The following is a 16,311-nucleotide window of genomic DNA, read 5'->3' on the forward strand; positions in this document are numbered from 1 at the left end:
GTTTATAATTTCTCTTGATAAATGTTAATGTAATGCTAACAGGGTTAATTTAGTATTATTAATATAATATACATATACATATAAAGTAAAAAGTAAAAGAAAATATTTATTGTTTACATAGTTAAATAAACAATATTTATTACAAATATATCATTATGCATATAAAATTGTAAATATATATATTTGTAATAAATAAACATATCTATAATTCAGTATTATTTAAAGAAATTTTTATTTAATTTGTTATTTTTGATTAAAATTTTATTCATTATTTATATTTATTATTTGTGTTATCCATTATTTATAGTATTTGTTATTTGTATTATCCATTATTATTTTTATTTATATTATTAATTAATATAATATATTAATATACTATTCCAATTTTCATTAAATATAAAAATATTAAAACAAGCTTTAATATATGCAATTCAATTTTCTTCAGTTTTTTTGCCAATTTTGTAATATATATTTTGAAAATATATAAGATATCTCTCTCTAATTAATATGTAAAAGAATTTTATTTACATCATTATTATTTATATAAACAATTGTTATATTTATGAACAATAAATAACCAGAATATATTATTTGAATACTCTTATTTAGAGATATAAAGTTATTTAAATAATATCATTTATAACTGAAATTGTTCTTCGAATAAAAAAATATATATATGGTAATTATTTACATCTCCGAAACAACCTTGATTTTGATATAGTATATAGATATAGATATATTTATTTTTTATATTTTTATTCAATTTTTTCTCTAAAGTTTTGATTATATCGATAATATAAACATCCGTTGTTCACGTTTTTTTACGCATGAAATTCAATATCATTCAAGAATTAAATTTGTTATAGGTAACAGGTCATATCGTTCAACCTAGTGATGCAAGAGCCAAGCAAAGTGTTCAAGAAGTGGATACGCGTGAACAGCTACGAAACGTACAACAGCTACGCGTTGTTCGTTATCGATATGCCCCGGAATTCGCTCAGCACTCGGGTCTGGATGTGAAACAGGAAGACACTGGTGTCATAGCGCAAGAGGTTCAACAAATTCTACCGGAAGCTGTGCTGCCGGCAGGTGATATCGTTTTACCGAACGGTCAGAGAATAGAAAATTTCTTGGTGGTAAATAAAGAGAGGATATTTATGGAGAATGTTGGCGCCGTCAAGGAATTATGTAAGGTAGGATCTCAAAAAAAAATATTTTATACGATATTATGTACACATATGCAGATGGATCCAGAATCATCAGAATGTCATGCATTTAATAAGAGATTTTCTAATGACAAATTTGGACACGATTTTTCTTTAGCGAAAATGTCGAGACAATTATTTAATAATATTCGAGGTATACACGATTAGAAAAAGGATTTTTCACAAAATAAGTTAAAAATTTAAAGAACTACGTTTTTAACCAAATATTATAGTTAATGTCAGATGAATTTACTTCAATAGAATTCTAATTTGCAACTATTAAAAACTATTAAAAATTTAATTTAAAACTTACATTAGCTAATCGTTATAACTTAGAACTATAATCTATCGTTATAATATTAGCTGCTTATTGCAAATTATTATATTTATATTATATTTTTAATTATATATATATATATATATATATACTGGGTGGCCCATTTTAATCCATCTAGTCGAATATCTCAAAAACCAAGCCCGGAAGAAAAAAATGTTTCAAACAAAAGTTATGTGGCTTCAAGGGGGCCATAAGATGGTCACAATGATTTGACCTTGGAAAATTATTTGAAGATCATGTGAAGGTCAACTTTAAAATTTTAAATGGAAACCCCATTTTTTATTTAGTATTCTTGTAGCTGACATCGAGAGCTTTCCAAAACATTATAATAAAGTATTTTTTTATTAAGTACTTTTTGAGTTATTTTTAATTTTAATCTGACATATTTTGATATAAAAAATTAAATATCTCGTAAAATATTTAGTTTTTGATAATCTTACCGTAATACTTCTATGTACAGAATAATAAGACAAATTAATTAGTGCCAAAAAAAAACACATAATTGTTTAAAAAAATACATTGTAAATAATTTTCTTAAAAACAATTTTTTTTTATACTAATTGATTTGTATCATTATTCTGTACATAAAAGTATTACGGTAAGATTATCAAAAACTAACTATTTTATGAGATATTTAATTTTTTATATCAAAAAATGTCAGATTAAAATATAAAATAACTCAAAAAGTACTGAATAAAGAAATAGTTTATTAAAGTGTTTTGGAAAGCTTTCGAGGCAAGCTGCAAGAATACTAAATAAAAAATGGGGTTTTCCATTTAAGATTTTAAAGTTGGCCTTCACATGACCTTCAAATGATTTTCCAAGGTTAAATCATTGTCACCATCTTATGGCCCCCTTGAAGCCACACAACTTTTGTTTAAAACATTTTTCTCTTCCGGGCTTGGTTTTTGAGATATTCAACTGGATGGATTAAAATGGGCCACCCAGTATATATATATATATATATACATATATATTATTTTTTTTAAACAATATGTTTTTTACACTAATTAATTCCCCTTATTATTTTGTTCATAAAAGTATTGAAGCAAGATAATGGAAAAAAGAATATTTTATGAAATTTGTGTTTCATATAGTTTATGTAAAATTATGTAAAATTAAAGTATAAAATATCTCGCAAACTATTCAATTTTTGACCATCATAATTCTTACAATTTTTGGCCATCATATTCTTACAAACGCCAAATATTGCGAGGAATCAATTTGTACAAAAAATTAGAATAGTTTTATTTAAAAAACTAGGTTTACTTTCACATGACCTTAAAAAATGATCTTAGTTAAAATTCAAAATTATTAACTTTTTTCGTTTTCTACACTCTATAAATTTTATCTGAAACATTTTTGGTACAATATCAAATTTCAGGGAAAACGTCTTGTAACACTTTATGTGAAACAAACATCTTGTACATATATTTAAAAGAATTGGAAAAATTGAAAATTTGCAAAAAATAATAGTCTACTTCGATATTTTCGTCAAGAAAAAAACGACTTTAAACTGCCAAAAAAATCTGCTTGACACATCCAATGATTTTGTGTGATACACTCCATATAATATATAAATAAATTTATATAATGTATATCCTTTATCTAAGTAAGTATATACGGCTTTATTACAGGTGACAGATAGTCTAGAAACGAGAATAGATCAATTAGAGAGAATAAATAAACGATTAGCAAAATTGAAACGGGGCGATAGTCTAAAGAGCTCCATCAGCACAGTATCCAGTATATCGGGCAATAAATATTCATCTTCCATCAATAATAAGTCATCTTTACACGGAAAGACGAAAAGGCTTGAAAGAGAGGAAGAACTTCTCTGCAGCAATAAATTTATTCAAATTATCATTGTTATACTTATTCTCATCATGGCGTTTTGGTAATTGTTTAGTTCCTTAATTCGTAATAGTATTTTAATCCTCGATATGACAAATTACCTGACTGTCATCCATATGGCAAATATTGGATTTATTTGGATTTTTAGTAGAATTTTACCTGGTTTTGAATAAGAATATTTGATTAACAATATACGTTGTACATTGTTATTTTATACTTTAGATACTTTTATCTAGATAAACATTATTAAATAAGAAATTTAATTTGCCGGTGAGAATTAATTCGACTTTATTTTTATAAAATATTCTCTAATTAATATATTGATATTAAAATTTTCAGCCTAGTTGCAATGGCAACCTTATATTTCTTGGAATATCAGAAACGTAGTAGCATTGAATGGTCCAACATGGCAAGTAATGGAATGTTGGCCATTGGTCCAGCTCATCCATCGATGATATCCACGACTTCTAATTACGAGAACCGTTATAATTCATTGTTGCATAGTACATTATCTCCTTTGTATACAAAGCATGGATCTTACACGAGGGGATTAGATGGAGGATTATCTGTCAAAAGTAATTCCCTGACGACATCACCTCCTCACACAAAACAGCAATTGTATTCTCAGGAAATAACATGGTATCCAATAAGCCATCCGGGTTCCCAACCTAAGCTCGAAAAAAATAAGTCAGTAAATTTTTTTATGTTCATTATAAAAGAAAATATTTTATTATATACAGATTTATTAAAACTATTATATTCGTAATACATTTTTCAGCGAATTTCCTGGAAACTGGCTCAGTAGAAATGGCGCGGGCGCTATCCCTAGTAACGTAGATGAAAACGATCAAAGCTCAGATGTAGATTCCTCATCCGCTAACAAAGGTCCGATTCCTTTAGGAAGACCTGAAGAATGTCCCGCACACTTTACTGAACTCGAAAGTCCATGTCAGGTACTCGTATAATTTGCAATTATAATCTCAAATAGCCAAATCTGTCGAGAAACCTGCTATAAACTGTTGTCAGCAAGAATAAAGACTATAAATTTGATAGAGGAATTGTTATTACCATATCAATCAATTAGTATAAAAAAATTATTGTTTTTAAGAAAAAGTATGTAATTATTTACAATGTATTTTTTTAAACAATTATTTGTTTTTTTCTTTACACTAATTGATTTGTCTCATTATGCTGTACATAAAAGTATTACAATAAGATTATCGAAAACTAAATGTTTTACGAGATATTTTATTTTTTGTATCAAAATATGTCAGATTAAAATATAAAATTACTCAAAAAGTACTTAATGAAAAAATACTTTATTATAGTGTTTTGAAAATCTCTCCAGATGAGCTATAAAAATATGCAATAAAAAATAGGAGGTACCATTTAAAATTTTAAAGGTACCTCCCGCCCCCTTTAGACGGGGAGCGGGGGCATTTTTATGTTTACGTAGTTAGAAAGGCCCCTTGAAAACATGAAACTTTCTCATGAACAATTTTTTTGATTTGACAAATATTTTTAGAGTTATTAGCTTGTAACACTTTACGTGAGCCACTCTGTATATATCTAATATTTAATCGCATATTTATATTTAATCGTTATATAATACGATTACACAGGGTGATTCAAAACAGCCTGATGTCCTTGAAATGTCATATTCTTGAGCAAATTCTGAAATGATTTTTCCTTTTACAAAATTTTGTTCCAGGTTTATAAGGAAACCTACCCAAGTGTTACACTCTGATTTTTTTCAAATTTGGCACAAATGTAGAACTACTAAAAATATTTGACCCGTATTTTTTCATTTGTATCCATAAGCGGTTTTACGGGTAGTTAATACCCTTCAATATTCAATCCTCTACCATTATAAGTACAACAAAAATGCAAAAGAAACAAAATTTAATGCAAGATGTAGAAGTTTTTCGAATCGCTAATTATGAATGTAAAGTAAGATTTGCAAAATTATTTGTTTAAATAATGAAATGTTGAAACAAATCAGCAAAAAAGTTGAAAAAATACAGTATAATGACCATATATTATAAAAGTTATTCGCGTAAGTGATTCTAAATATGGCATTAAATTTGTAAAGTGCATTGTTTTAAATTATTCAAACAATAAATGGTTTAAATAAATCAGCAACAAGATTGAAAAAAAATTGAAATGCTTTATTTAATTGAAGTGGCTTAAAACATAAAGGATTTTTGGGTTGCTCATTACATATGTTATTAACCTAACACACACATTTTATAATTATGAGCACAAATGAAAAAATACGGGTCAAATATTTTTGGTAATTCTACTTTTGGTAAATTTGTGCCAAATTTGAAAAAAATCGGAGTGTAACACTTGGGTAGGTTTTCTTGTCATTTTTTGAGTTATAATTGAAAATAATTAACTATTTACGAGTGCGGTACAACGGGCAGGCAGGAACTGCGCAACGCGTCACGAGATTCACTTTATAATTTCGCAATAAATATAACTGGAAACATTATTGTTTTTATTGCAATACTTTATTATCACTCGCAAATATCAATTTCCGGTTCGATTGAAATGATAGTTTACCATAAAATTACGTAATATTTCAACAAAATTTGAATCTTTTTTTATCGTTATGTCGATTTTCGAAAAATCAGAATTTTATCATATACAAAAATATATATATATATACATATATATAATATTATTAATTAATTTGAATAAACACTGTTTTTTAGGTATATTGTTGCACAGCTGAGATTCATCAGTTGGAAGATTCTCAGCCTGATCATCCGCCAGAGAAGAAATCCATTTGTAAGTTTCATATCAATTTTTCTATATTGAATTTCAAACGTATATAGATTAGAATAACCCAACAATGCATAACATACTTTATTCGATAAATCTCTACATTAATGTATTTTCCCTTCCCCTCCACACACATGTAATAATTTTGTCATTAATATATACAGGATGTCCCATTTCAACTTTCACACCGTAATATTTCAAAAACCATGCATTTTCAAAAAACATGTTTTAGACAAAAGTTATTTGACTCAAAGGGAGACATAATAAAGTGTCATTGGTTTGAATTTGGATAGTCATTTGAATCTCACATGAAGGTCAACTTTAATTTCTTAAATAGAGAAACTTCTATTTTCCATTACATATTCTTGTAGCTTAGCTCGAGAGCTTTTTAAAACACTATGATAAAGTATTTTTTCATTAAGTATTTTTCGAATTATTTTATATCTTAATCTGACATATTTTGATATAAAAAATAAATTATTTCGTAAATATTTAGTTTTCGATAATCTTACCATAATACTTGTATGTACAGAACAATGAGACAAATCAATTGGTATAAAAAAATAATTGTTTTTGAGAAAAAATATGTAATTATTTACAATGTATCTATTTTAACAAATTGATTTGTCTTATTATTCTGTACATAAAAGTATTACGGTACGATAATCGGAAACTAAATATTTTACGAGATATTTTAGTTTTTATATCAAAATATATCAGATTAAGATATAAAATAACTCGAAAAATACTTAATAAAAAAAATACTTTATTATAATGTTTTGAAAACCACTCGAGCTGTACTACAAGAATATATAATGAGAAATGAAGTTTTCCATTTGAGAAATTAAAGGTGATCTTCATGTGACATTCAAACTATTATCCAAGGTCAAATCAATGGCACCTTCTTATATCCTCTTTTTAGTCAAATAATTTTTGTCTAAACCATTTTTTTTGAAAATACATGGTTTTCGATATATGTATTTCGATATATTGGTGTAAAAGTTCATGATTTACGATAAAGTAATTTTCAAAAAGTTTTTACCCGTCATTTGTTCTTTATTAAATGGTTATGAGCAAATCAAAGTTTGTACATGGATTGACGATGAAAAATGCAATATAGGACACAGTTTATATGTTTATTAACCCCTTTATGACTTTACGACACACACATTTATTCGTTATTTAAAATTTTTAATTTTTAATTGTGAAATTAAAAATCTCGAAAATTCATACATATGAAATTCCAGCTATTGTAATAGCGTTTTTGAATATAGCAGGTTTAATCGCTTTGAGAGCGATTAATGACATCACTGCATCGTCTCTCCCAATAAAAGACTTGAATTCGTAGTAAAATATAGTGATTAATCGATCCGGATTGGATTAACCTGTTCATTTGAAAATGCTATAAAATTCAAAGAAGAATATATAACCGAGCAGAGAGAATACGGTTGCATGGAGCAGTGCGTGACTCATAATCGATAGCAAGATACTAGTCGAAGTTGAGAGCTAGGTCGTAGGATAGAATTCCGGATATTTTTCTTCTGCGACTCGAGAAATATCTTACACTATTTATAGTGTAATCCAGTTAATTTTTTTTTTTACTTTGGCTGCCATATTGTATTTTCTATTTTGAATTTTTAAATTTTGTCTTCATATTTGTAATCAGCGATCCCATAAACCCCATATAGTTTGTTTTAGCAAAATAAAACCAATTGTATTGCAAAGATTTAAATAATAACCAAACTCTACACAACGTACACTTAACGAACATGTAGATCTTTAAAAATACTAAAAAAACGAGGATGTGAACGAGGCCCTATATAAATTTGCAGCTTTCTATACAAAATAACATTAATTCCACATCGTCCAATACTTTTGGTGCAAAAACGATGTTTATAATTATATATAAATTATATAAGTTTCCAACTTTCCACGCAAAGCAATGTTCACTCCACATTTAGTACTTGAAATCCCAACTTTTTTTTTTTATTATGTGCTTTTGAATTTGAAAACATCGGGCAATGTGGGATCACCTACTTTGCGCGAAAAGTTACAAACTCTTCTTTTCATATTTCATATTAATAAAATGCTATACATTTTTATGAAATTGTAAAACTTTTCGAATTATAACATATTTTTAAATGTTTTATATGTATAAAGGTTTGTGTATTTGTTTAAATATATGTATAGTATGAATATAGTATATATAAAATATACTCATATAAATTACATCCAATATATGGAATTTTTCATTGTCAGTTTACGTTCGAAACTTGATAACGCGTGCGTGCGTGCGTGCGTGCGTGCATGCGTGTGTGTGAGAGAATCTTATATTAAAAATAACTTTTAATAAACAAACAATGGCTAAAGCTTTTTGTAGATTACTCAAAATCATAATTTTGACAAGATATGTTACGATCAAGATTATAAGAAGGGGGAAGAGGAATAAATCTCTATTAATATAGAGAGATTTATTTTTTATTCTATTACTTTTTAGCAGATCACTTAGAACAGCCATTGAACATGCCACATGAAGAGAAACGGAAATTAGCTAAAGGTTTCCAAAATGGTATTAGTCCATCCAATCCTAGCACTCAAACTCTTGTGAAAGAGGTATAGAATTTTGTTTAAAATTCTCATCTCTTTTGGATATATTTATCATAACAAATATATAAATGCATATACATTATTTTCTAGATTAATTACAAGTATTTACATAAACGGACAAGGCGAGAAACTGGTGCAGATTGGGGAGAAGTCGCTAGTAACGCTGCGGGATCCTTACCACCGGAACCTAGACCGCAATTATTCGTGGTAGCGAAAAACTTCAACACCTCTTTGGATCAAAGATATTGCTCGCCATCATCGCCAGATAGACCCAACAATATTAGTTGCATTATACCTTTGTCGAAACATATGCCGGATACGCATTTAACACTACATTTTGTGTAAGTTTGGAATGTGCGTATACTTTTATTTACGCATAACAGAAATACTGAATTTCTGTCAATGCATTAATAACATTTTTAGCGGCATGCCATGGTATTGGCAGATCGTGCAACAGTGTCCCTTTTCGCCGAACTCCAATATGGACGAAACAATGTGCGGCTGGAGTTACACTGTGCCGCAACAAGCTCAGTATATTAAAAATAATAATCAATCGGGCGATCAGTCGTTTTCTCTCGACGTCGCTCATTATCTTAGGAAGACTTTGAAGTTTCGAATACCTACGATACAACCTCAAGAGGTAATTATATTAATGTAATATATTTATTAAGTTTTTTTCACAATGTTTATATACTTTGATTTCAAAAAGTAAGGTTTCCTATTTTATTACGATTTTTATTTATCACTTATGCACAAATTGTGGTTACAATGGACTTATTGTATTAAAATCAGAGACCGTAACAAAATTAGGATTCGATTCCGATTACAGTTTAATAAAATATTTAATAACTGTTCCGATTTTGGTTTTGGTTTCTTGATAAATAAAGGAAACCGAAACCATTTAAATTACGATTTTTTCGGTTATGGTTCCGATTCTTTTAAAATTATTGCTTTTCTATCTTTTTTCTAACAAATTAGATTATTTTTTATTAGCAAATATATTGTTCTTTTTATGTAAAAATACAGAATTTATTAAATTTACTTCTTTTTTTCTTTTATATATATTTTATTATAAAATAAAAAAAAAGTAATATCAAATAATTTTTTTATTTTCTTGAAAATACAAAAACTTAATTTTAAAAGTAATTATTTTTATGCATTTATTGTTTTTTATTCATTAATTTTTTCACCGTTGATTTTTTGAAAATTTTATTTTCATGAGATTTATTATCTTCCAATGATACCTAGCCAAAAAAATGACAAAAAATTTAAATTAGTAATATAAAAATATAATAAAAATGTTTTATAGAAATAAATTGCAAGAACCGAAAAAATATCGAAAAGAACCGTAAATTTAATAGTCCGATTATGGTCCGGTCTTATAAATTTAACAGAATTTCAATACGGTTTACGATTTCGATTCTATTAAAAAAACGGTTATCGGACGGTTATCGGTTCTGGTTTCGGTTCGGTCCGGGTCCCAGATTAAGATTTAAGCTAATGACTGGTTTTCAATATAGTCTTTCAAAAGATTGATGCACTTGACCCACCTTGGCAAGTTTAAAGATTTCCTTTTGGTAAAAATCCGGTTATTGGTGTTTAACCCATACTTGAACAGCATTCTGTATAGCTGCATTATATAGAAATCGTCTTCCTCCAAGGTGTTTCTTCAGCGGCCCAAACAAATAAAAATCGGAAGGAGTCAGAGTCAGGCTGTAAGAAAGATGCTCTATAATATTTCAAACAAGGTTGGATTTATTGTGTTAAAATAAAACTTTTTGATATAGACTTTGAGAAGATTGATACACTTGTCCCATTTTGATACCGAATTTGAAGATTCTCTCAGTAAAAATCCGGCTAAAAATGATTACAAAAGTTTCTGAATTCCATGTGCAGAGTGAAATCTGGCATTATTGTGAGGGAAGTTCACAGGAAAGAGGCCTAGATTTCTCTAGGATTCTAGGGAGAAATCCAGGTCTCATTTTTTGAATTGTCTCTTTGATGAAGCAATACAGAATACTGTTCAAGAATAATTTAAACATTAAGAGCCGGATTTTTACCGAGAAAATCTTCAAATTCGGTATCAAAATGGGACAAGTGTATCAATCTTTTCAAAGTCTATATTAAAAAGTTCTATTTTAACATAATAAATCCAATTTGTACTTAAGTTGTAAATAAAAATCGTAATAAAACAGGGAACCTTACTTTTTAATTACTATTACATTAAACACTTCTCCTTGAAAATAACATCTTGTTTTTAATATAACTCTACAATAATTTCATTAATTACTTTATTACAGAATATTTGCAGAAACAAACATGGTGTCGATTATTTGGAATTTACATTGCACTTTTATCGAGATTGCGATGAACAATAAATTTTCTTTTCTTGTACAGTGCACAAATGTTTATTATATAGTAAGAAATTTAACGATAAATTTCTAAGAATCTAACAGGAGTTGGACTTTTCACCTTATAAAAATAAAGTCTTTGTGCCTTTGTAATCTTTTCTCTGCTTTCATAATTTGCAGTACATACAATATGTATTTTATATATCATTGTGTATTGCATTATACACACATATAGTATATTATTTACTAATATAAACGTAAAATATATATATAAAATATATAGATTTAGAATTCTATATAGTTAATATAATACATATCAGATTGTGCAGGAAATTTCTTTAGGTATTACATGTGTGAAAAAAAATATATAATAATAATTATCTTATTCATCACAAAGTAGATAACAATAATGACAAACGATCAATCAAGTAGTTGATGGGTATATTATTTCTCACTGTTTGTTTCTCATGCTATAAATCAGAACATTTTATTATATTTTTGTTGTGTTAACAAATTGAGTATGATGCATCGTCAATCCACTGATAATATTACACGGGTGTAAATATAAGAAATTATTCATTAAACTTCGATATATGAGATAAGAAGATATAGAATGTTCCAAATTGTAACTTGGAAATTATTGACGTCTTGACATTTTTGTTAAAAAAAATATCGGGTAACTATTCACTCATTCATTTTAACATGAATATTTACCAAAAATTATCAGAAAATCTATTGCTACTGTGTTACTGCTATTAAAAGGATATTTGATGGTTTTGAACACCATATTATTATCGTGCGCGTTACGAAATGTATATGTCGTAGCCAGGTTACATATAGTCCGTCGTTTTATAAAACATCTAGGCATTTTATAAAGTGCGGCCACACTCTTAAATCATAGTTGAAAATGAAATATTTTACAATCTGGTTAAGAATTTTAGTCTTTTTATAAAGCGCTAACTAATCACGTATATTCCTAAATGAAAAAAAGCTTGTATGAATACTTGTTATATTTATTACAATGAAGGTTTTATAAAAGTAACATAAATAAAATTCTTGAAAATAATGTTCGAAAACAAATAATAACGAGAGATATAAGAAAAAAAATATAAAAAACATTTATTATGACTATTTTATCAAATAACATAAAGTAAGATTGGTAAAAACGCGCTGTTCATAAAATGATTGAAATGAATCAACCAGGATCTAAAATGATATATAAATCGTTGCATTTGACAATGTGACGGGTCGCTTGTTAGTGTTTTATAAAAAAAACTAAAATTCTTAGCCAGATTGTGTAATATATTTTATTTTCAATTATGATTCGAGAATGTGTGGCCGCACTTTATAAAATGCCTAATTTTATAAAACAACAGATTATGTAATCTGACTATGACATATATATTAATGAATAAATCAAAGGGTTTTATATGCTTTATATTTTATTTTATACCCATCAGCATGCTACATCTTTTTAATTTATTGCTAATAGTTTCCTCTGAAACTTTCCATATAGCACAGAAAGATTGCAAACATATTGCATAATATATTTTATTGAAAAATTGTAATATTGCGCAATATTACGTTGCAACTTCCAAGATTGTAACATAATGCTACAAAATAATTGAAATATTCTGTGCTGTATGAATTCTCTCTCTCTCTCTCTCTCTCTCTCTCTCTCTCTCTCTCTCTCTCTCTCTCTCTCTCTCTTTTTAAGTTTAATCATTTTGTAAGTATGTATATTTTGCATATATATTTAATGTAGATGATATCTTAATTGTGTATAATATATGATACTAATCGATAGCGGCATATTAAATATTTGCAAAACTGAATAAACTTATTAAAATAAATGACCCAGTTTCTGACACCGCCGTAGTTTCTGACACCGACGGTGAATTTATATTTGTAATAAATAAAGTTTTCGTCAAATATCAAAAAAATTACAGGCAAATTAAAAATTTTACTGTTGATTATTGCAGACACATTTTTTAAAAAATCTTTCATATTTAAATTTATCGGTGAAAGGGACGATTTTCGCGTTTCAGTGGCTTCCGAATGGCATTCCTAGTTGAAACACCGGTAGCAGATATAAAATCGCCGATTTTTAGCGTCATGTAAGTATCAAATGACATAAAAGTTATGTGAACATGTTCAGCACGAACCACATTATCGATCAGATAAATAATAGTTTATCTTCATATTAGTTTTTCTCTTAAATTCCCGGAGTCAATAAGTGCGTCACATATGGTAATCAGGGTTATGTCTCAGTTTTTGACACCGACTTTTTTTTGACAGCGTTCTTTTTTTTTACAGATACATTTTGTTTTCTGTTTTTTATTTTCATATATTTTTTTGTATTTTAATATCTTGATAATATACATATGAAAAAGAAAAAATCTGTTGCAGTAAATAGAGACAGAGAAAGAGATGATGGAGATTTTGGAGACAGTTAATTCAATACGTCTTATTTTATATTATATATAGTTTTTGTATATATATGTAGACGAAATATAATATCTACAAGTTAATTAAACATTGTTTATTACTGCTGAAATTATACGCAGGACAATTTGACTTCTTTTCGAGATGACATCTTGAACATCTCGAAGTGTCAGAAACTGAGTACTCGTTGGTGTCAAAATGAACGCTTCGACAGTGTCAGGAACCCCGACAGTAGTATTATTAAAACAGTAATCTAATTATTACATCTGAATGATTTAACTTAAAATATGGATGAATCTTACTCAAAAAGCTTTAATGCACATATTAAAACAGTTTGTTTTGGATTTGACAATATATCGTGTTCGTAAAGAATAGAAAAACGGGACCGTTGCTCTAAAGATGTCAGAAACTGGGCCATTTACCTTATCATCAAAAGATATATGTTGCACGAAAAAAAGTATCATAATGTTTCAATTGTAAAAAGTCGCATCTGTTGTATAATTAATTTTATGTCATGATTATGTACAAACAATGCTGAATATTTAATGTTATAATATGTTATATGATATTATTATTCAAATAAGAAAACACACGTAATTTACCGTTGGTTTCGAGTAAGTTATATTTACAATTATAATTTGAATATTTCTTATTCAAAGTAACAGAATAGATATCATCAAGGCAACTATAATCGTTTTAATATATTTTGGTTTTCAGTATATACTATTTGTATTTATATTAAAATTAAACGATATTATAGAATTGCGAGTTCCTAAAAATATTGTACAGTAAATGTTTAATGCGTAATGGAGAGTCTATATGCACATACTTTCTCACAATTGTATTAAAAATTATAGAAATGTAGACATAAATATCTTAGAGTAAATGACATTTATATTACAATAGCAAACATATATTCTGTATCCTTGATTATGTACGCGTGTGCTCACTTTAATTTTTATATAATGGAATAAAAGAACCAGTTTTTTTAATTTAAAAATAATAGTTGACGATATATCTAAATTATATAATTAACATTTAAGTTCGCTTAATAGCGATATAAACGAATTTTCATAATTTAAATACGAACCATATAATGTTATCGAAGTTGCTTAACAAGCAATTTCCAAGCGCTTTAATTATATATGCATTAACATTCTTACGGTCTACGCGTGTATTCTGTATGAAGAAAAATAGTTTATATACACACACACATATATATATATATATATATATATATATATATATATATATATATATATAAGTGTGTATATAAACTATTTTTCTTCATACGTATATATATATATTTTCACGTATATATATATATATATATATATATATACGTGAACAAGTCAAATATAAACCGAATTTTTTCTAAAACATTTTATTAAATCAAAATACTTCCAACGCACATCCAAGTCATTTTTCTACATAGTTTTCATTAAAATCTAAGCATTTTTTGCCATCGGATTGGCAGTTTTTTTATTTCCGTGTCATAAAAAGTAATCGGACGTGTCCGAAATCAATTGCGCAAATCGAACTTTTTCCAAACAATTCTTTATTTGATCAAAATATTTCCAACACATACCCAAGTCATTTTTCTCCATAGTTTATACTAACATCTAAACACTTTTACCATTAGATTGGCAGTTTTTTTATTTCCGTGTCATAAAAAGTAGTGGGATGTACCTGAAGCTAATCACGCACGGAAAAAATGTTGCTTCTGTACGACAACACTAAGCCTCACACCGCCGCCGTAATCCAAGAAATTGGCTCAACTGCTCTGGACCACCATTGAACATCCCCCCTACAATTCCGGTTTATCCCCATGTGATTGCCATTTGGTCCGAGAAAAAGAGGCGTTGGGAGGACAATGATTCAACAATAATGAAGAAGTAGAAGAATTTGTGTGCAATCAACTACGGACACGTCCCACTACTTTTAATACGAGAATAAAAAAAAACTGCCAATTTGGTGATAAAAGTGCTTATTGTTAGTTGTTAGTCGAAATTATGTAGAAAAATGATTTGGGCATGCGTTGGAAATATTTTGATCGAATAACAAATTTTTTGGAAAAAGTTCGGTTTGCGCAATTGATTTCGTACACGTCCCACTACTTTCTATGACACAAAATTAAAAAAATTGCCAATCCGGTGGCAAAAATGCTTAGATTTTAGTAGAAATTATATAGAAAAATTACTTGAGTGTGCGTTGAAAATATTTTGATCCAATAAAATGTTTTGGAAAAAGTTCAGTTTATATTTGATTTACCCACGTATACAGGGTGAGACATCTAAGACAGGCCACTCGAATAACTTCCACTAGAGAGCCTCTAGGAGAGAGAGACGCCAACCAGCCATTTCGTGATTGGCTGGCATAATATGTGCCGATTTGGTCATTGCGACGCCAATGCAGAGCAGATGGGATACGAATTCTCGGACCGATGATATCAAATGTTTATGGTTATATTACGCATATTACAAAATATAATGCGTAATATAAACTCAAACATTTGATATTTTCGGTCCAAGAATTCATATTCCATCTGCTCTGCATTGGCGTCGCAATGATCAAATATATTGTACAATATTATGCCAGCCAATCACGAAAAGGATGGTTGGGTTGGTACTTCTCTCTCCTAGAGGCTCTCTAATTCCTACAGTTTTGGAGATAGGAGAAAATGTTTGAAATAAAAGTTGTATGGTATCGAGGGGGAAATCTTGTG

At 28.1% G+C, this 16,311-nt stretch overlaps 1 protein-coding gene across 4 annotated transcripts in view; it reads left to right on the forward strand.

Annotated features, from left to right (window-relative positions):
• The window catches only part of LOC138933943 (myelin regulatory factor-like protein), a 58,893-nt gene extending 44,358 nt beyond the window's left edge, over positions 1-14,535 (forward strand). For 2 of the 4 annotated variants that reach the window (XM_070297217.1, XM_070297218.1), the window contains 9 exons: positions 867-1,193; positions 3,180-3,439; positions 3,736-4,083; positions 4,175-4,349; positions 6,114-6,189; positions 8,681-8,796; positions 8,881-9,131; positions 9,214-9,430; positions 11,091-14,535. In XM_070297217.1, coding sequence (XP_070153318.1) covers positions 867-1,193; positions 3,180-3,439; positions 3,736-4,083; positions 4,175-4,349; positions 6,114-6,189; positions 8,681-8,796; positions 8,881-9,131; positions 9,214-9,430; positions 11,091-11,168 — 1,848 coding nt within the window. In that variant the 3' untranslated portion in view covers positions 11,169-14,535. The remainder of the gene's footprint in view (positions 1-866; positions 1,194-3,179; positions 3,440-3,735; positions 4,084-4,174; positions 4,350-6,113; positions 6,190-8,680; positions 8,797-8,880; positions 9,132-9,213; positions 9,431-11,090) is intronic. The other 2 variants (XM_070297219.1, XM_070297220.1) reach the window with 2 other exon arrangements.
• Positions 14,536-16,311: the final 1,776 nt, after the last annotated feature.

The sequence above is a fragment of the Polyergus mexicanus genome, unplaced genomic scaffold (assembly GCF_030449975.1).
Source record: "Polyergus mexicanus isolate NDT 795.1 unplaced genomic scaffold, iyPolMexi1.0 SCAF_6, whole genome shotgun sequence".
In the NCBI taxonomy this organism is placed as follows: domain Eukaryota; kingdom Metazoa; phylum Arthropoda; class Insecta; order Hymenoptera; family Formicidae; genus Polyergus; species Polyergus mexicanus.